The following is a 21,470-nucleotide window of genomic DNA, read 5'->3' on the forward strand; positions in this document are numbered from 1 at the left end:
AATGAGACTAACCTTAGCATTAGAATGAATAATTAAAGTAAATAATCTTACAGCTAAGACACACGACAGATTTACAAGACAGTAATTAAACTCATGTCTTTTAGGCAAGTTCCAAAAGCATCATTTACATTAGACCAAAAATGAATAAACAGAATGATGAAAAAGACCAGATCCTAGACTAGATTACTGCAATGGCCTGACGTCATATGGCAGCTGCTAATTCCACTTGCATGTGGGATACTGAAACATCACTGAAGGGGAAGCACGCTACAATAATGGCAGGCTGAAGCTGTGCTGGCCTGCTTTCAGGTCGTTCCCAAAGAACCTTCACGTACTAGCTAGAAGTCGTCTTCAAACATTGCAATAGAGGAAACTAAGGAGCTTCTCTCTGTAAAGGGAGAGAAGAAGATTCTGCAAATCAAAATTTCTAGTCTACAGGGGTTGTTGACACTCATTGATAGATTGAAAACAGCCACAGAAAAAGGTCCTTCAAACTTTTTGCTGCAGGAATTTTTAAATAGAGATGGAAAGGTGGAATTGTTCATTCTCACATTTTTGAGAGCTATCAGAGTATGAAATCACATAAAACCCCGCAATGGAATCTTCTACTGCAAATTAGTAATTTATTGGTGCTTAAAATAATTACAAGATCTCTTGGTAAAAATCTTTTATAATGAAAATTGTAGTGGGAGCAGTTAAAATGACTATCTGTAAATTTCTTACATTAACAATGTTTGTATTTTTAATAACTGAATGAAGACAAAAATATTTGTAGGTGAAGAATACCTGTTAGTAAGGCAAATCCCAAAGATGACCACTCAATTAATCTTGCTTTATGGGGCTTGAATTTTTAAACAGTGTTCAAATCTGCATTTCCAATGTTTTGAGACTCCTTCTAAAGCTCAATATGTATTTTAAAATAATTATTTATAAAGCATGTTCTGAGAAAGAAAGTTTTCTGGAAAAAAAAAAAGAAAAACTCTAAACAGAACACTGCATGTTATTTAAAGGCACGTATGCTTTGGATTGTATTTGAGCAAGTACGAGGGAGAGAAAGACTTCATCTGCACTTCTTCCCTCATTGTAATATCAAGGACTGAAACAATCAACCATCTGTTTAACACTGAAAAACTATTGTTAGCTTTCCTCCTTTCAAACTGTAGTTTATTCATTTGTTCTTTAGAAACATATTTCCTAAAATTTTCATCCTTTGCAAATCACTTACAGTCCTTGGAGAAGTTATGAGTCTCAGCAATGCTTACGAAACAAATCCAGTACATAAAGGAAGAATGTAGAAAACCATAAAAGCAAAGTTTAGAAGTGGTTGAAAAATTTCCAAGGAAAGACATTAGTCAAAATCATGAATCAGTGTTGATTCATGAAATATTTTCCAGCATCTTGGTCCGGGCTTCTACAGAATAGTTCATAGGATACAACTGAATCCATCCCCATTTCCTGGCCGGCTTCTGGAGGTGCTGGAGCTGGAAACCTGCTTTCAAATGCAGCTAGTGTAACTAGGACACCGTTCCCAGCTCTCTACAGGAGGCCTGAAAACCCCAGGGATCTTGGGGACAGACACCTGCAAAGGGACACAGAAAGAGCACCAACGCACAGAGCAACTGGAAAGGCTCCCAAGGAACAGACTTCATTTCAGCAACTCTGTGGGTCACTGTTTGAAAAATAAACAACATAAGAACAAGACGAGGGAAGTGTGGAAAAAATGAAGAAGAACTAGGACAGCTGGTGGCAATTCTGGCTTAAAAAACAAACTCAATTTTTTTCCAAACATTCTAATTTGGTATTGGAATGGAAACATGGGGCCAGACTGCATAGTCCCTCATTTATGCAATACATTTACTGATGCCAATAATTTTTTGCCAACTAGATACAACTGAACTTGCTTCTTTGACATGTTTTGTCCTGCGTTTTGTTTTAAAAGGACATTCCCCACAAAGAGAGAAAACTTTAGCCCAACCTTTCTGCTTTAGTTATAAATAAGCAAGACAGTTATATGCTAGACATAACTTTATTCTGAAATCTGTGTCACAGAAGATGTGCATACATCAGTGTTCATGGACAAAAGTAAACCAGTTTCCTTGTAAAAGGGTGATTTTTTGCTTTCCAATAGCTATTTACATTTTTTGTTGTTGTGGCATGGTGTCAAAATACAAAATCTTAAATATCTGATTGATGAAAATACCCCAAGATAGTACCATAATTCAATACTATGCATTTATAGCAACAGAAGATCTGATACACTGAAGCATTATAAAGAAGACGTGAGATGATTTTTAAATTCTTGTATAGCACCAATTATTATCATAGAATAAACATAGTATTTTCTACTTGTAGTAGTTGCTTTAAATCCTGATAAAAACTGTTAGAAATATATGAGCACAAATGCAAAATACAAACGATAAGTAAAACACAAAAGCAATTTCCACAGTCTGACTGGCAAATATATAAAATGAATTTATTAAGATCATCTGATTAGCAAGTTTTGTGGAGTTCTTTACATTAGTACATTATGCTACTTAAAATTTTGCTGTCTTTCAAAGGCAAGGCGTGGCTTTAAGTGAATGGTAATTTTTAATTGAGAAAAACCAAATAACTACTAATATAAACAATTCTTTAAAATAAACCCATATAGATCAAATCTGTGAAATGTATGTCTGAAGATAAGATTACCATTAACGTTCTTAAATCACTGTATAATATAAAGATAGGAGGTAAAGATTAAATGTTTTCACATTTGGCAATTTTTAGAGAAATAGCAACATATTTTACTTCCTTACGAGTAAATTAGAATACTACAATTAATGACATACTAAACCTACATATGGTAAATAACAAAACAAATCATCTTAAAAGTAGAAGAAATGTAAGAAAACACTGTTGAGGACTGAGTTCTCCAGTGTTTAAAAGTTAGTATTAATATACTAGCGTGAAAAAGTAACTGAGGTATTTAATGGAAAGTATGGAACATTCCTTGTTTTTATTGAGAAAGGTGAGAAGCAGGTGCCCTGCGATGTATATATTGCTGTTATCGACAAGAGAAAAGGAGAAGCTTTCCTCTTAAACATTGAAAAAGCTACAATATAACATGTGCACATGCATTTCTGTCAAATACAATAGTACAATTTGCAAAATACTGCAGGTGTGCACATTCCCATTTCTTACATCATTATCCTTCTCCATCACCAAAACGTGCCACGACAGTTTACATCTGCTCTTCACATCTCTCAAAACATTTTCATTTTTTTTAAACACAATCCTAGCAAAAAACTTTCAGGACAGAGCTCATTTTAGCCGTTCCTTGCCCTTCCCTGCTTCTCTTCTAATACTACCATTGTTCCCCCTGGTAGAAATACTCCTAAGGAATTTGTAGCCTTAACGTTTTGGCCTTGCATAAACCTGGGTAGCTCAACAAACTTTCTAGCAATAGCATCACATTTCATTGCCATTTAGAAGGTCTTGTAAGTATAAGCTCTATAAATAGGATAGCACCAAAGTTTTACAAGTTGCAGATCCAAATTTCACACAGTTATCTTCTATTTAATGCTGCTGGAGCACTGCAATCTACAAAAGCAACCTCAGGAGCAAAAGCCATAATCAAATGTGTACACATACATACACAAATTGGCAAAGTGATTCCTGTGCCAAAAAGAGGAAAAAAACCCCAACAATTTCACATTTACTGTTTTCACAAGGCCATGAGGTCAGCAGCGGAGCAACAAATTGGTAATATTTAGATTCAGATCTTACTTTCACTTGGAAACAGGTTACTTTGATGACATTAAAACCAAAACAAAAAAAGCTGCGGCATGGCGTTCCTCTCCTTCCTTAGTATGCTTGAAGGAAAAGACAGCCGATTATTTAAGTCAATTATAGTTTTCATAACGCGCAACATAAAAGCAAGACACACCTACAGCCAAAGGACAGCAGAGGGTCTGTGTCCCTGAATTATATGCACACTGTGACAGGATACAGGTGTACCATGTTTATATAAAAATATATTCAACATTTAATGAACTATACTCTGAACTCTGCCAGGCCGACTTTGCAACAGAAGCTGTAATTTTAACTTATTTCCACAGTACATTTTAGATATTTGTTTGTGGGCTATTTTTTTTTAAAAATGCTAAAGAACAGTGACAAAATTAATCATCCTTTTCATCTATATTCTCTCTTCACTTTTATCTGTATTTTTATTCTTTTGATCTGTCATCCAGTTGCCAGGGATTCAAGTCTCATTAGTTAGCATTTAATAATTCCATGTTAAGAATACAATCATTTCAACTTGAGATAGTATTTTAAGCCACTTCACTTAAGTATTTGCTTGGGAATTGGTCCAGGAGAAGAAGTCAACATAATCCAGTTTTACAATTTACACTTGGAATAGAACAGATGAAATGTAAATAATTACTGAAATGTTGCCTTCATTCTGCGCAGCGTGTCCTGAATTTTTCGAGAATGTTTTTCTGCTGGTATCTGATGGAAGTTGGCACAGTTGTCAGCTGCCAAGGCAGAAATGTCTGCGTCTTTATAACGAGTTATTCTTTGTCTGAGGTAAGACTGCAGCTTGAAATCTGGTGTATATGTATAAGGATTCTCTTGAAATGCATGAACTTGGCTCACAACTTTTGCAATATTTCTTGAAAGAGAATATGGTAAAAAAAGATTAGTTTGTTTTGCTGATGATTAAAAAACCAAACCCCCAAAAAACTGCAAAAAACCCCCAACCAACTAAAAGAATTTCAAAAGCATTGAGCATTCCCTTCTATAGTATATGTCCCTTTAGTTAGATTTCAAAATGACTGAAACTATTTAAACTGCTAACTGAAATGTAGCGTTAGTTCTCATTGCTCCATTAGACAATATTCTATTTTAAAAAATTAGGTGACATACATACATACACAATTAAAATAATTACCTAAGTTTAGTCCACTTGTGCGCTCCGTTCGTCATTGTGAATCCTCCAGTTTCAAGTTGTTGGACGTGCATAGCCAAAACATGGGCTGATGGAATTGTTGGAAGTGTTTTGAATCTTTCTCCTTCCATCAAGCACAAACTGTCGCTTTTTAAAAAGACCTAGTTTCAAAATGCACACGGATAAATCTCACATTAAGTATTGTGGCACATTTTACAAGTTCTCAAGCCCATGTGTTTAGCACTACGTATTTATTTGTCACGAATTTTAACATTTGGCATTGAAATTGAAGACAATGCTATGAATTAATCTTGTGGCAAACATTTTAAAGTACACAAATACAGAAAGTAACTTTAATCAAAAGACAGTTCATCCACAATTTAAATTGTTCTAAATCACAGCCAAAATTACATTTTGGAATTTCACTCTACAATTCAAAATTGTATAGATCAATAGGAGAATGCCTGTGATAAAATAAACATTTAAGTTTTTTCAAAACAGACTACAGCCACAAAGCTCCTGCAGTCAGAAAGTCTATCTAATGTCCTACCTTGCTTTGAAATTTCTTTCTTGATTTTTAGTCACACACAGGATACATTTTTGAGAAATACTGACATGAAAATTAATGTAAACTCTCGGATTAAGAGTCAGAAGTCTTAAATTGTATTATGAAGGGATTTTAAATTCAAAGTAATAATTACAGCTTTAATCCTGCAGAGGTACCCATTTAAGCAGATCTTGCATCTTCTCCAACCTCAAAGAAGTATTTTTACATTAAAGACTTTATACTATACCTCAACAGCCTTGAGTTCCTCCATTATTTCAGCTACTTTTGCAGGTAAAATTTTCCAGGCCTTACAACAGAACAAAATATATTTTTGGTTTTTATATTAATGTTCATACTGTAACAAAATTATGTCAAGCAAAATAGTTACAGAACAGAGTACCAAACTTACTGGTAACTGTCGTACAATAAGATTTTCCAAGCCTGCTAGGATTTGCATCGCAGTAGCAAAATTTCTTTGTTCATAGCAACATTTTGCTATAAGAAGAAATTTTGATAACAAGCTCACCTGCAGCTGAAAAAAATATTACAATATACTATATATATATAAAATATACTAAATATATACAGTAAATCTACAGAAATCTACATAATAAAATTAAATGAGAAGGAAGAAGAAGAAATGTGTTTTCTATTTGAATTTGTTATCAAAATTGTTGACTGTAGTAACATTTCCCCCCAAGACAAAGTTTTCTTTTTTCTGGCACCAAGGTGGCCTTGTTAAAGTCTGACATTTGTTCTCCTCGGGCAACCCATTTCTTACATTCTATTAGGTTTTGGCACCTGCTGCTACAAAACATCCAAGATATCCAAGACCCTCCTTGTGACAACAAACCAAATTGTTAACTGCCCACTCATGGGTGTATTTCAGAATATTTCTTGCAACTTTGCTACATAGCAACTCATATACAATAACAAATAAATAACTGTTTCATAATTAATAATACAATAAAACAATGACAAACCTTAGACGTGTGACATGTTACAATTTCAGCAGCAATCCAGGTGCTGATACTGTCTGCATATCTTAATAATTGTAGAAGGTACGGGTCTTGTATGCACTTCGACAGAAACAGATTACAGACTTTAAGTGAAACTGTCTCAGTAGAAACAGCTCTATGGAGAAAAGGGGGAAAAAAGGCAAAAATAATTTATGCTGATTTTGGATTTTCAAAAAAATTTTTGATTGTGAGGATGCCAACTTCTGACCATTTAAAATAATTTTGCAGTGCTTGCAGTCTTGATTTTATAATCTTTTACAAAGTACACAGTGAGCTATGTTACTTTTTCTTCCTCATAATTCCCAGATAATTATATGTGATTACAAGGTAAGCTTATGCAGTATACATTTCTGTACATAGAGAGACTTTCACTGCTTGTTACTGAATAAAACAAACCATCCAGTCTTACACAAATAATAGCCAGAAATCCAAACTCATTAAAAACTGCAGCCACATAAGAAATCGAGCCTGATACCTCATGGCACCACACAGTTTCCCATGCCTGAACCCCAAATCAGTATTTACCAGCTGATTTAGCCTCTGCCATTTAATAATCTGTAAAAGGTGAGCTGCTTCAGGTGTTCATTTGCTGTCCTTAAACAGAACAGTCTACTACAGGAGTGCAATTAACAAGTACTAATTAGAAGCTAGCTGAATCCACTGAAGATGTAAGAAGTAGACCATAAGCAAATATAATTAGGTCCATGCGGCTGGATGAAAACATTAATTACCACTGAGCAAGTAATGTAAACAGGTTGGTAACCACTCTGTTTTTACATATCTGTGAATACTGATACCTCATCTACATAACAGTACAAAACGAACATTGCACAGAGCTTGTGGAGTCTCCATCCGCATTCAGAATCCAACTGCATGCGATCCCAGGCAACCTGCTCTAGCTGACCTTGCCCCAGGCAGGGGCGTTGGACTGCACAATCTTGAGAGGTCTTTTCCAACCTCATCTATTCTGTGATTCTGTAACGGTCACTGAGATTTTATATACCTACACACAGGTATTATCAAATAGCCTGTTTCATAACATTACAAAAGAAAACCTCAGAAGCAACCCCCCTAACACAAGTCTTCAGAAATATTTTGGCCTGACCCACTTTAGATTTCAAAGAAACCACCTTGCAAGTGTGACCTACCACATACGCTTACGTGCATAGGTACATGTACATACACGTATATAAAATCTCCTGAAATTCAAAAATGTATGTAAACAGACTGTCTAGTGTGTCAAAATGATAGTAAGTATTTAAAATGTTTCCCTCTTCCTAGATGTATTAAAGGTGTAACACAGTAAGTTACTGTGCAGCAACAGAATAGAAGGGCAGTTAAAATAAACAACTTACTTTTGGACAGCAACACATTTGTCTTTAACACCAAGTGCTCTTGAATTTAGAAAGTGTACTGGATGACATTTATGAAATACTTCCTAAACAAAAAGAGCAAGATATAGCTGTTGTTAGATCTCGCAGTTCTTCTAAAATGCCCAAGGATAAAAATGACAGAGGTTCCCCCTGCACCCCGCCCCGCCTGCAGCAAATTTATCAGTGGGATCTCAGCCTAAGGACAGAATTAGCCATTCAAAATTTTCCCATAGAGATTTCGAGAGAAAAACATTATACTGTATACTATGAGAGAAAAACATTATACTACATACTATGAAATAGTATGAAATAAGCTTGAAACAGGGTTGTGAAATGGTAGAAAAAGGAGGCCGAGTATAAAGTAGGAAGATAGATATTATTTGTACTTCCAAGTAAACCTAGTCCTTTGTACCTGTTGCAGTAACGTCAGCTGACAACAAAGCTGCTGCGCACTGTATTCTATTAAGAGATACGGTCCCACTTCATCTGCTTTAGCAAAGGAGCCCGGGAATTCTTCTGTAAAACTGTTGTAGCATGGCTTTGGCAAAACTGATGAAATAGTGTACAGTCGCTCTCTCTGATATTGTGCAATTGGTCCCATACCTTTGGAAAGTTTCCAGTTAAAGTTCTGTAGAAAAAAAAAAAAAAATGTAAAGTTACAACTTTTCTAAAGCAAACATTCTGTCTCCCCTTGATTTAACTTTCTGGAATGTTTTGTTAGAGAAACACCTTTGTGGATGCAAAACTCTTCAGCTAATCTTCAAGGTTAGCCCAGACACTAATTGGTTTATTCAACATTGCTATTTTAAGCTAATATAATAAGCAGAGTTGACGAGTCTGAGCAGGAGACTACTAGATCTCAATCAACAATGGCAACTTCTCTGTATTTAAGCTTGCCGCCATAAAATAGTTTCTATTCCAAAGTTTTATATTTTATGTTTTACTCTCTACTGTCTCTTACTATTTCTTGTACTCTTTTGCTTAGAATCAAACAGCCCTTTCCAAAGAAATATTTATTTTTCCATTCTTTTCCCTTCTTCCATCTTCCAGTATCATTATGATGCGGTGACAATAAAAGAAGTCCTGTTTTCTCTATTCTGCTCGCCCTTTATTGGTTGTATCCCCATGATACCCCATGGAACTCTGCATCTTTATCAAGGTGATGATTCTAAATTCAACTTGCACATTATTGACACATTTGATTTCCAGATGTCATTTTGGTCACTCTCTAGAGAGATCTTTTTTCAGGAAAAAACTACAGTATGCTCCAGCTTCTGGCGTTACTTTTCACTAGCACACTACATGCATGAATCAGCAAATACAGATAAAAGTTCAGACAAATTTTTGCTACAAGCTTTGAAGTTCTAGCAGGAAACCCCTCATCCCCCACTGTTTTCCTATATTTATAGACTTACAAAGTTGTATGCCTAATAAAAAGTATTAATGTTTGACAAAGGAGAAAATGTTTTCTAGTAACTATGAGTCACACGCTAGTATCAAGGATGAAGACTTCAACTCCTCTCAAAATTTTGATTACCTATCTGATCTATTATTACTGAAATAGCTGACAGGGTGCAATTAAGTCTTAAGATGACTGCCACAGTTTAGGCCTTAGATACTTTCAAAAGAAAATTTAAAATGCAGGTACATAAATTCTACTACATTAGGGAGGGTGTAGACTCTAAGGCGGATACTCTAGCTTTTGTCAGAAAATAATATATGGAATAATTTTATAATATTATAACATATAATATATAATGTGCTCCATATACTGCAGTCTGAAGAAAATACATCCCTTTCTGGAAACATCTTCAGAGAGCTTTTTACATAGAGAGTGTAATGTTTTTCTGTTCTCCTCGCTCTCCTCTTCACATTTGTCCATGCCGGAGCACTGATGAGCACTGCCACTTTTCCTGGCAGAAGCATCCTCAAGCAATGACAACAAGCGCTCACCGTAGCCATTTAATAGAACAACCTGTAAATGCAAAACAGGTTAACATAATATTGAACTCAATTTCCCATAAATTATAAGCAAGATACAACATATCTGTAAGATGCATGTCTGTCCAAAGCCAGACATACTGAACATAGCTGTCAAAGCTAGCATTATTTCTCTTTTACTTTACTTTAATTGTAATTATTTTTCTAATTTTTTCTAGTTCAGTTTTCAGTTTTTTCTAATAACAATCTTACATATACAATAATTGACTTAAATTGATTTTTTTTTTTCCTTAAAGCTTCTACTGAAATTCTGACTTACCTTGGAAGAAATAAATTCTTTAAGGGTACACAAGAGATCAGCATTTGTTGCAAAGTCTACACTGTAACAGTCTTCAATCCAAGCCTGCAGGATGTAGAAACTGCGGTTACATATTTTGTTAAGCGATGTGGAAGGATCCAGGTTTGAACTGTTGAGAAGAAAAAGGCACTTATTTCACAAAAATTGATATCCAATTCCAATTTAAAAAGAAGGGATGAAAAAACCACAAGTATTATTTGGTATTGACTGTACGATCTTAAATTCTTACGTTTCATTTCTCTAGAATCCATGGCTCTATGGAAACAAAGCTGTGGTTGTACTTACAACCCATCACTGACGACTCAGATTCAGAAGAAAAAAAGAAGTCAGCACATTGTCAAATAGAGCACTTGCTCTAGTTTCATTCTCACTTGTCATGAGAGTCTTAGAAAAACATCAAAATTCTATTAAATTAAGTAGTTCTTTTCAGAAACAGCTATTTATTTGCCATTGGGGGCTATAAGTCAATTGTGCTTTGATAATATTTTTCACAGGAAATTACTGTACCTGGATAAAGTGCTGCTGATTCTATCAAGAAGAAACTGCAAAAATTCTTCTTGTGTGCAGAAATAGCGAAATGTGTAGAGAAACTGCTGTACGTAACCTTCTAAAAATGCATTTCTGTGAAGCACAAGAAAAACTTCAGACAAGCAAGAGCACAATTTCTGCTTGCATTAGAGTACAGCAACATCAAAGAAATCCTCGAAATATCAAGAATTAATAAGGATTTTAAATTCTCAAGCTCTCTATAAAACCTTGATTCCTTTTTATTTTATTTTTACCCATCAAATATTGTGATTGCCAACACTGAAAGCATAATTTGTTTTAAAAAAAGTTTCTCTACTTGCAATTTTGTGAAGAGCCACTTTGACATTTCTATTATCAAAAGTGACAAGGCACAGAAGAACATTTAATTTTGATTTTTTTTCTATCATCTCACTTGATGTTGTTTTGAAAGATTTTTATTATAATAACATATAGCATAAAAAGTAGATACTTTAAGTAAGAAAATATTTCCTGTAGTTCTAATTAGAGCAGTAGTTGCTTTAACAACAGAATACACTTATTATATACACATTAAAAATGAGTGCATTTTAAGTTTTTATACATACACACACACTCTCAAGGTCTTAAGACAGGTAAATTGTCCTGGTCCATGATGGGTTATGGCTAACCATGAAAGTTTGGGTTTGATGACTAGGGAAGCTCTGATTCCAAAACAATTTGTTCACTTTGTGCAAAATATTAACTATCAGGAAAAGCAGCACTCGGGATAAGTAACTGGGTCTCAGAGTCAGGATGAGTTGGGAGAAGCAGCTGGGAGGAAGTTGCTCCCTCTGCAGTGGCACAAGTCTGATGGAGTCATTCAGGCAGTTTCCATCCTTCATACTATTATGGCTCAGGTACCTTAAAACAACACTGCCCTCACTCTAGTTGAAGGTTAAAGGACATCTTTGTCCCCACTTAATCCCTGAGATAAGCCTGCATCCTGGTCAGCCTCAAGGACTGGGACAATAATCTGTAAAACAGAACCTATATGTTTTCAAATCTGGACACTATTAATAAGAATTATCAAATTATATGTTCTAAAGAATTTTCATACTGCTAGCAGTAACATAAAGCCTTGATTCCATGGCAACTATCAGAGCAAAACTGCAAATAAGTAAATGATAAAAAAGTTTAAAGTTATTAGTTTTTGATTTATTATCAAATGCTTCGAGTTTTAATCAAACCCAAACTTAGCAGTTTGGCTTATTTCTTATCAGACTGTCTTTTGCAATTTCCATGCCCGTTTCTGTTAATAAGTGTTCATAGAAATAATATTAAACTTGATAGAGAGAGGAGAACTTACTCTATGTTGAGTAACTAGCATTTATCATGGAGACTATTTTTTCCTGAATTAGCAACTATGCCTCAACCCACTCCCAATTAAGGATGTGCAAAATATACTATACCTAGAATATAAATAAGCCATTAAACCAAGTGGTGTACCAGCCTGCAGAACTCTTACTCCGTTTTGATTATTACATTGGTGTTTCTCTGTGCTATAGTAAAGAAGCAGTGATGACTCATCCATAGGTGACACATCCATGATGTCAGTTCTCCCGTTGTGAATGACTGTAGGCAGCACGCAGGATTCCACACCCCACTGCTCTGCATACATCATCTGCTCAAAGATGCAAAGCCATGAAAAAATAAAAGGTAGGAAAATAAAGAGGAGAATCCACAAAAAATGCAGTCAACTCAAAGCCAAATCACATTTCACACAATTGTTTTTTTTTCCTTTTTAAACAATACTACTAGCAATTACCTTTATTTTAATAATTCCTTTAGATCCTACTTAATTTGGCACTTTGACACAAAACTTGTCACAGTTCATATACTGACTTGGGCAGCAAACTGCACTGATGCAGTATTGAAATGACAAATGAAACACAAGCAAAATAAAGTCTAACTTACCTGCACGTATTTCTTCACCAGTTCAAGAAACTGCACTTTTGATTTCATCTCCTGCAGCTGTCCTCTCAATTTGGGCAACATAGATTTAGTTTCAGGACCTTTAAAACACACAACATAAAAACATCAATGATTCTGATTTACAGAAAAAAAAAAAAAAAAATCCTTAAAAGTACTATGCACACATTTCATTACTGCTAAGTTGCCGTACTCTTACCTTTGCTGCATCTTTCTTTCTGCAGTAGTTTCTGGTAAAACTTTATGGTCTTTCTATAATTTTTTGTCTCCATCATTAGCAATTGCTCTAGTTCCTATTTAAAGAGAAAAGGGATTCTGATCAGAATGGTAAATGCGAGGTTCTAGCAGGAAACTGTTTTGAAAGAGAATTATTTTGTATGAAAAAAATCAACATCCAAACAGACAAGAATCTGATATTAACCAGGAAAAGCTACCTTTCACACCTGTGTTTACAGGCAAGTTACAGCAGGCATCACCTCTCCCCAGAAAAGCATTAGTTATGCCATAGTTCTACAACTTAGGAATTGGAGCTTGTTTGCATATGGTGAGACCCCACTGAAATCTGTCTGAATCCATTTATATAAATATGCCTTTAGTTATAATTGCACTTATCTGGTTATTTTCAACAGCGTTTTTAAAAGTTACACTCAGAAGTCGTCCAGAATCAAAAGTGATGGGTTCTAAAACCAGTGCAGACCCCAGAAATGCTCTCTTAAGCAGCTGACCTACATTTGCATCCAGAACTGAATGTTTGACTGAAAGCAATGGTTTACAAACAAGTATAATTACATTACATTATACAACCAGGTCAGAAGGCAGACAGGAGATCTGCTCAATAAATAAAGGACATATTAATTTTGAAGTTCAGCTTACATATTTTATATTTATGCATTTTACATGATTGAAAAAATTTCTATATAATTATATAACTTAAGCAATGTGTAGAAATGAAAGTATATTAGGCTTCTCACCATACTATAAAATTTATTGTAAACATTTATATTTGTTTGCATATCAAAGATTTCATTATTTTACTAACCAATGAAAGTGGGCCATCCTTGGGTTCAGCTTCTGATTTATTATGAAACAACAAACTTGATGTGTGTTGTGTTTTATGAAAGTGGTGGCTTTTGCACTTGGGTCCTGAGTTAACTACCAGTGACCCACTTACATGAAACAGCATTTTAAATGGAGTAGGTTCACTGAATGCAGCAGACAGAACTCCCACAAGCAGAGTGATCAGAAAACACATAGCTCAGAGCTAACATATCAAACAACAGATTGGTAAATAGGTTAGCTTTAATGGGACGGTCTTACTAGAAATTAATTTGAGTTTGAGAAAAAGCTGTCACTGTTTTTCAGAAATGCTCAAAAGGTTTAACAACATAGTTCATTAGCAGCAAGAGTCAAAAAAGCCCTGGGGATTTTTAAAAGACTTACCAATAAATAGGCATCACAGAGAACAGCAAAAGCAGAGAAAAGCTATTATCCAGATTCTGAATTGGAAACTGCTTTCTTTTACTAAAAGATCTGGTTTTGTTTTATCAATGAAAGTGAAACCAAGTTGATTAAGAGACTATGAACACAGGAAGGGAATCAGAAAGAGTGGCCATTTTCTGGCATTTGGAATCTGATGGACAGAAGTGGATTGTCCCCTAAGTAACTTCAGGTGAGTAGCAATGAAGTCAGTAGCAACTTCTCAGTCTATTCCATGGCATTTTAGGTAGGTCTAGAATATAAACACTTTTGATGAGGCTCTACATTCAATTGTTCTGCTCCCTCTGAAGTACATTTAATTTGTCAGGACACTTTTTTACAGAACATCCCTTATTCTAGGGAACAAAGTAATGATAGAGTGACATTGCTTACTTGGGAAAATTGCAAATTCCAATCTGTCCTTGAAGCGTAAGTTTTTTACATGCTGAAGGGCGGCTCCACCAAAGGATGCAGAATATTGGCAGAAGGGAAAGGAAAAGAGAAAAGGAATGGGAAAGGGAAAACTCTGGCCAGAATATGCAAAACTTGCACTAGAAACCTCCTAGTCACAGCTTGGGTGCACTGGAGTTTGGTGGAGACACTTTCAAGTAGCTTATGAGATCTGGGGGATGACTGAAACCTAGTGTGGGCAAAGAGGAAAAGGGCAAAGGCTAAGGGTGAAGGCTTGGGGCTGCAAGAGAGCTGGAGTCAGCTTATCAGACTACAGAAAAAAACCTCTTCTCTCTGTGAGGGCAGACTTGGACATTGCTTCAGAGAAATGGCAGCCCTGGCAGCTGCCTTCCCTTCTTGCTCTGCTGCAAGGACTTGGTTTGCCTGGACGTGCTCTGTATGAGGGTGCAAAATCAGCAGCTCTGGACTAGAGGTGATGTGAGCCAGGGAACGTACACTTGCTTGCCTAAGGACTAGCTTTTCTAAATGTAGGTTAACCTTTGCTGACCTTAAGAACCACAATGAATTATCTGATAAGCACCTACACACTAAAGCATTAATTATTTTTGTGACATTTGACAGTGTCACCTCGATCCATAACTAATTTATTTTTTATGCTAGCTATTTCACATTCTTTCCAAATGTAAGAGTATGTATTACCATTTTTTGGAATCATAATAGCTCAATTAATACTATAGTTCATCATATAATAAATGTTTTACTTTTTGCATCTTATTAAATCACAACTTATCTAAGGTGCAGACAATATCCAACAGGTTCCAGTAGAAAAATAGAAAAGTTAATTATTTTTATGACAGAATATTTAATTCTGTCATAAATATACATTGTGGCACTCGGAGGTACTCAGATTCTGTGTGTTTGCGAACCTACTTACAGGTACACAAAATTAAAAAAAAATAATTGCATTTAGTTTTAGAAGGTGGATAAAGAAACATTTGAATCATATGAATATTTTAATTGGAGAGATAAGTCTACTAATGAGATGCCAAAACTGTAAACTGTTGTGTGGTTAGACTCTCACTCAGTTCCAGTTGCAGACTAGACCTGAACTGACCAAGCAGACCTACGCCTATGAAAGGGTAGTGCCACTAAATCAGGACAAATGTAGTCGAGCTGAAATATCTATTTCTAAATATTCACTCTTTGACATAGCAACTCCTAAACACTGCTTTAGCACACTTTACTGCAAAGCTGTAGAATCAGCTCAACTTTATTGCTGACTTTTTAAAAATCTGACAGAGAGACCTAAGGCAAAAAGTATGTTGATATAATCCTTGCCAGACGATGAAGACCAGACTACAGCTAATCAAGGCACTGGTTTCTGAAATAAAACTGCTTAACAGATGATTTAAACAGGGAAGGAGATGGGGTCGAGACAAACAGCTCTACCTTGCAAGAGAGGCAGAACTTCCCTCCAGCAACTCAAACGACCTTCCTGCTCAAAACAGCCACTGACGAACCTTTCTTTGGACTCTGTACTCCTCCTGGACTGGATATGGGACACGTGTTTTCTCCATTATATTTTACAGAGTGAAGTTGGCTACTAGAATAATTAACTTTTTTGAACTTCTACTTTGGCAGAACACTCATGTTAATTTTCACATTGAGTCTATTTTATTTTCTCAGTATTTTGGTTTAGGCAGTGCATCATTCCCTTGAAATGTGCACAGTTCTTACTCATTGTTTACACATTAACAGTGTTAACACTTCATAAATGCCAATAATTTATGACCACATTTATTTTCTCAAAAACAAGTACTCCAAGTATAACATGTATAAATGTTCATATTATCAACTAAAAGGAGCTAATACCACTTTGCTGTACAAATAGAGCTGTTGGCTACATCCAAGTACAACAACACATGAGGACTTATAAATGTTAATTCCTATCCCTATCAGCTGTACCAGCAACATCCCTGTTGCTCAAAATGAGATATGAACTGGTCTTTGTCAGCTACTGGTATGGAGATTAAAATGATGCTGTACATTTTCACAGCTGATTTGTAGTGTTTGGTTTGATGCATCAGGTAGCAGAAAGACAGTAGAAAGAAGCTGGGTAGGGCTGCTCATCACCTACATGTTGATAATTGATTGTCTTACAGCTAAGAATCATTGTCTCCTGAATGCTGCAATAGCAGAAAAATAAATTTCAGTTTCATATTTCCCCCCTGTATTTATTATATATATTGATCAGTTGAAACTTGTAACAGTTCACCTTGTTTCAACAATATTGCTAATAGTCTATTTCATAAATTGTCATGACTGATGGAGTCTGGAAAAACAGCAGGATTTTAGGAAGGTTTTCTTTGCTCAGGTTAAATGTTCAAGATCGCTGCAATTGGAGCATTATGATCCTGTAAGCTTTTACTTTAAACGCATTTAGAAGAAGCTGGGTTTCAGAGAAAGTCAGTGTTGTAGTAATGCCAAAGAAAGATTAAAGTTATTGATGCTATGGTAGTGAAACAAATAAAAATAGTCATGCGACCAAAGAGTAACTGATATTTTACATTATCCTCTGTTGAATTTTTAGTAACAAGACCCTTAAAAAGCATTTTTAATAAAAAAATGAAGGAACATTTAATACAGTATTATTAAAAATATTTTTAAGATTATGTACCTGAATATTCTAGTATAGCAAGACTTTTTTATATAAACAGTACAACAGAGAATATACCTATCTGCACATACATGCTTTTTTGTGAAAGTTAACTTTTCTTTTGCAATGCATTCGAAACATTTATATGCTGTACAAGAGTATTTAATCTTCCGTTAACCTTCTTCTCTGAAGAAAATGGCAGAATACAAACTGAATTTGACTTAATAATTGAAGATGAGACTTTATAATTGTATTTATTGTAACTTGGACACAAATTAATTGGCAACAAATTAAACTAAGTGCCCATAGTAAGGAAATCGACAAGAGCAGTTTCATATATTATCATTACTCTTTGTCTTTGGACTTGAAATATTTACAAAAATATTTAAAAACTGAAGCTTGATATAGGTAGATGCACAAACGTAAAAATTAAATGTGATCAATATGATCTTTAAGGGAATGGAAGACCTTGCTAATCTAAAACAACCCGTCCCCCTGCCCATGCTCATTCCATACCCCCAGGCTGCTTAAAAGGCACAAGGCTACACTCATTATGATGATTAGCTCACATCTCCAAGAGAAGATGTGAGCAAATAACTGCCATTGTGCTGGCAAATGGTGAGAAACTATCAGAGAATTCACCATGACCAAGGAAAAGGGCTCAGAGCACGTGACAGGGAGGACCTCTTGAGAGTCTGTGATACGCAGCAATCATAGCCATTCTTAGCTCTTTTCTGTAATATTACCACCATGGGGTTGATGAGTATGTCAGATAGTACTTTTCTGGTCAACTTCAGCAAGAGAAGATGGGTTGTAGTTCAGTGGTTATCAATGTCATGTCAGTGCTCTTTATTTTGGAATAATACCCTTACCCTGTTTTATTGATAAGACATAAATTTTGAGGATTTAAAAAACTCTTAAGAGTATTTAGTATTCAGTATCTAAAAGAAGAAAGGGGGTTTCAACTCACAAACACAATAAATATTATCATACTTTTAACCAGCAAGTAAAGAGGTATCTTAATGATTTTAAATCAATGTACTTACCACTTTCTTAGCATCTATATTTTGTGACTCACTTGGTTTCTGCTTTCCAAGGTTTTTCATGTAACCATGAACTTCTGAATCAAAACATTCAGCTCCATAAAATGCACTGCTCCAACCAGGACTACAGCCATGAACGTCAGGTAGACTGGGAGACACAAGGTAGCTGTTTCCACCTATCTTTATCATGGTCTCTTCCTCTGGCTCTCTATTTTCTTCTGCAAAGCCTGTACCAATACAACAGCCGTTGCTTTGTAAACATTTTCCCTCTTTCTCCATAGGGCTAGTATTCAGCAGCCTCAATTCCTTTTTGAAATTATCCGAAGGTGACCCATCAAAATCCATTTCAGCTAATGATGTATTTATCGTAGGCTCAGCCTTCACATCGAAGGCTGCTTCTCCTTCTCCTAAAGAGAGTGTAGGGGGGGAAAGAAATAATGGTCATGTGCTGCCGTGTATGCTTTGTTGAACTTAAACGCTACACATACAAAACGCAGTTTTGAGACTACCTATGTGCTCTAACAATGGTGTTAGATGCTTATTTTGGCTCTGTGCTTTCTTTTTCTCAACTAGACATTGTAAAATGATAAAGGTTAAAGACATTTCAGAACTGTTAGGCAATAGTTCAGCAATACAATTTCTGAAAATTACAAAATATTTTCTGCACATATACAACAGGCATTTAAACAAAGCATAATACAGAAGCTTTAAAACAAAAGTTAAATACGTCAGACCTATGCATGCTTTAGTAAAAAGCTTAGCTCTTGAGGTTTTTTCCACCCATAAGTTTTGAAGCCTTTATTCCATACATAGAGGGCAAGAATACTTGGTACAGCCAAAGGGGACACAGATGTTAAACTTTCTACTCCTACAGGACTCACTCCCTTGAGCTATGATGGAACTTCTTTGCAGTTATAACAGCTACTACCAACCTTAAGGGACTGAGGGGACAGTCAAAGGTTTGTATGATGCTGACAGGAGCTTTTACGCCTGCCAGAAGTCTCCCTTTTCACTTGAGCAACCCTCCAGGACTTAGATATGCCACCTTGGAGTCAAACAGACCTAAATTACTGGTGCAAAGAAGTCACATACCTATGGGAAAGTCTGGCTCTACATTTGCAATAATTCTGAGCCAAAATGGAAGACTGTAATAGAGAATGACAGCAGCCCAAACCTACAACTTTATGTTTTGCCTTAAAAGTTAACAGTGCAGGGGTAGGGGTATAAGCTGTTCTGCAAAGAACACAGTTTAAATTTGCTCAAAACACAGAAGTAACCATGTTTCAATGCTGAAACTTGGCTGATCCATCTTGAGAAGAAATTAAATACCGATACAAGAGCAACTAAATACAAGCTGTCCGTGAATACACCAAGCCTAGAAAGGGTAATGGTTTTGTTATAATAATGGAATTCGCGAGTCTCAGCTCAGTTTTGAGTTCAGTTACTGAAAGTTGGAATATTTTGTAAACCTTCAATCACAAGTTGTGCCAGGAAAAATGCAAAACCCACACTGAAGAAGTACATGTAAGCAATCCACTAATATAACCTCAATGACTGCCCTGAAATGGTGTCCTGTAATCAAGCTTGTAATCAAAAGGCAAAACTATCTTGATTAACAAATCATTTGATTCACTGTTCATTTTGCTATCTATCTTTAAAAAGGCTCTTCAGTGGATAGAATAGGGAAGTGGACAAATTCCTAGGAGAAACGGAAGGACTATTCTTTTGCACCTGTTTGTGAGAACCCTTTTGATGAATAGTTAAAAAAGACCATTTAAATCCAAAAGCAATTCAGTTTCTAGATTTCGGTACAATTCCCTTCCCTAGAATTTGTAAATAATTTTATTGACAACACCATCTTTTATTTTTATGCCTAGTTTTGTTTTAATTCTGGTAAGTGAACAAAGCAGGACCAGATCTGTTGCACAGCCATCCTTCAATCCATCTGCAATTTCTTCAGTAACACCTAAGGAGTCATAAGCATTTTCTAAAGCTCTTCTCTCTGCCTAGCTAAGCTTGCTATGTTGTGTGGAGCTGACTCAGTATGACTGTCCCCCTTCCTTCTCCCTACTTTAAAGCATGCCACTAGAACATCTACAAACATCTACTGGATGAACACAAGAGAACTACATGTAGCAGTTAGGATTTGGGGACTTTTTCAACAGACACATCTGAGTAAATAAAAACAAGTAAATGAAACAGGCATCCCACCCAATGACATCTGTTCATATGTAAGCTTCATATGAAAGACAACAGGTCCCCAGGGCTTTGATAATGTTCAGATTCACTGATAACATTCATAAGTATTAAGGTGCATGTTTTCCTGAACATATCCTCAACGTGCTCATCTCTGAAAACTTGTGTCATTGATAGATTCCTACCACACACAAAGATCTAGAAATGTGAAGTCCTTTCTCACCCTCTGTCTGATCACTGCTTGCCAAAGAGCTATCAGATTTCTTCAGATCTTGCAATACATTGCCACACTTCGAATCATCTGCCTCAGTTGTACTGAAAATACAAGAAGAGTAGGAAAAATTATTTTCATATACTTTTATGTTTATATCAGTAAAATGAGATCTTACAACTGACTCTACCATGTAATGTGAAGGGATAGCATTTAACTACCTCCTGAAGTTTGCATGTTCAGCTTCAGCTGTTATTTCACAAGAAAAAACGTTCAAATGGATATTAAAGCACACTGAGTAAGATACAGAGATTTGCCTTACAGCATTTGGCAAAATTCCAACAGAAGTATCATAACACATAGGAACAGAAGGCATAACTCAGTCTGCAAATTACTGTAATTGGTTTTTCACTCAGGATTCAACCTCTGGATAACAGTCTGACTGTAAGTCATCCCTAGTAAGAATAATCATAATCTTAAATCAAAGAAGGTAACAACTAAGAATTACTATATTTGTTGTCTAAAGAACGTTAGGTAAGCAGTGTCTCAGAGATATTCTCAGACAGTTCTTGCACATGATCTAAAAGCTAGACCTGTATTTTTATACTGGATAATAAATGATAATTTGCTTTTCACTCTCACTTTCAAATACGTTAGTTTGTAACAAAAGTTCATATAAAGGATGACCTCTTCATATATGTCAGTAATTCAGCTGCAACAGCTCAAGTTTCTTCTACCATAACATTAAACTGTGGGGAATTAAGAGCCTAACCTCCAACCAGTTTTCAATGGCTCCTTAAAAATCCCAACCCAAATGGGAAATAGGCCAGCATG

The 21,470-nt window shown here is 35.6% G+C and overlaps 1 protein-coding gene across 3 annotated transcripts in view; it reads right to left on the reverse strand.

Annotated features, from left to right (window-relative positions):
- Positions 1-3,270: 3,270 nt before the first annotated feature.
- KNDC1 (kinase non-catalytic C-lobe domain containing 1) overlaps positions 3,271-21,470 on the reverse strand; it is a 63,962-nt gene continuing 45,762 nt past the window's right edge. The window contains exons 16-30 of one of the 3 annotated variants that reach the window (XM_074591866.1): positions 20,649-20,740; positions 18,233-18,636; positions 12,843-12,936; positions 12,629-12,726; positions 12,124-12,335; positions 10,676-10,789; positions 10,130-10,277; positions 9,665-9,844; positions 8,282-8,497; positions 7,852-7,934; positions 6,461-6,611; positions 5,887-6,003; positions 5,725-5,784; positions 4,934-5,091; positions 3,271-4,654 (exon numbers count right to left, since the gene is read on the reverse strand). In XM_074591866.1, the coding sequence (XP_074447967.1) occupies positions 4,423-4,654; positions 4,934-5,091; positions 5,725-5,784; positions 5,887-6,003; positions 6,461-6,611; positions 7,852-7,934; positions 8,282-8,497; positions 9,665-9,844; positions 10,130-10,277; positions 10,676-10,789; positions 12,124-12,335; positions 12,629-12,726; positions 12,843-12,936; positions 18,233-18,636; positions 20,649-20,740 (2,359 nt within the window). In that variant the 3' untranslated portion in view covers positions 3,271-4,422. Of the gene's footprint in view, positions 4,655-4,933; positions 5,092-5,724; positions 5,785-5,886; positions 6,010-6,460; positions 6,612-7,851; positions 7,935-8,281; positions 8,498-9,664; positions 9,845-10,129; positions 10,278-10,675; positions 10,790-12,123; positions 12,336-12,628; positions 12,727-12,842; positions 12,937-18,232; positions 18,637-20,648; positions 20,741-21,470 lie in introns of all 3 variants that reach the window. The other 2 variants (XM_074591864.1, XM_074591867.1) reach the window with 2 other exon arrangements.

This window comes from Larus michahellis, chromosome 6, assembly GCF_964199755.1.
Source record: "Larus michahellis chromosome 6, bLarMic1.1, whole genome shotgun sequence".
Lineage (NCBI taxonomy): Eukaryota > Metazoa > Chordata > Aves > Charadriiformes > Laridae > Larus > Larus michahellis.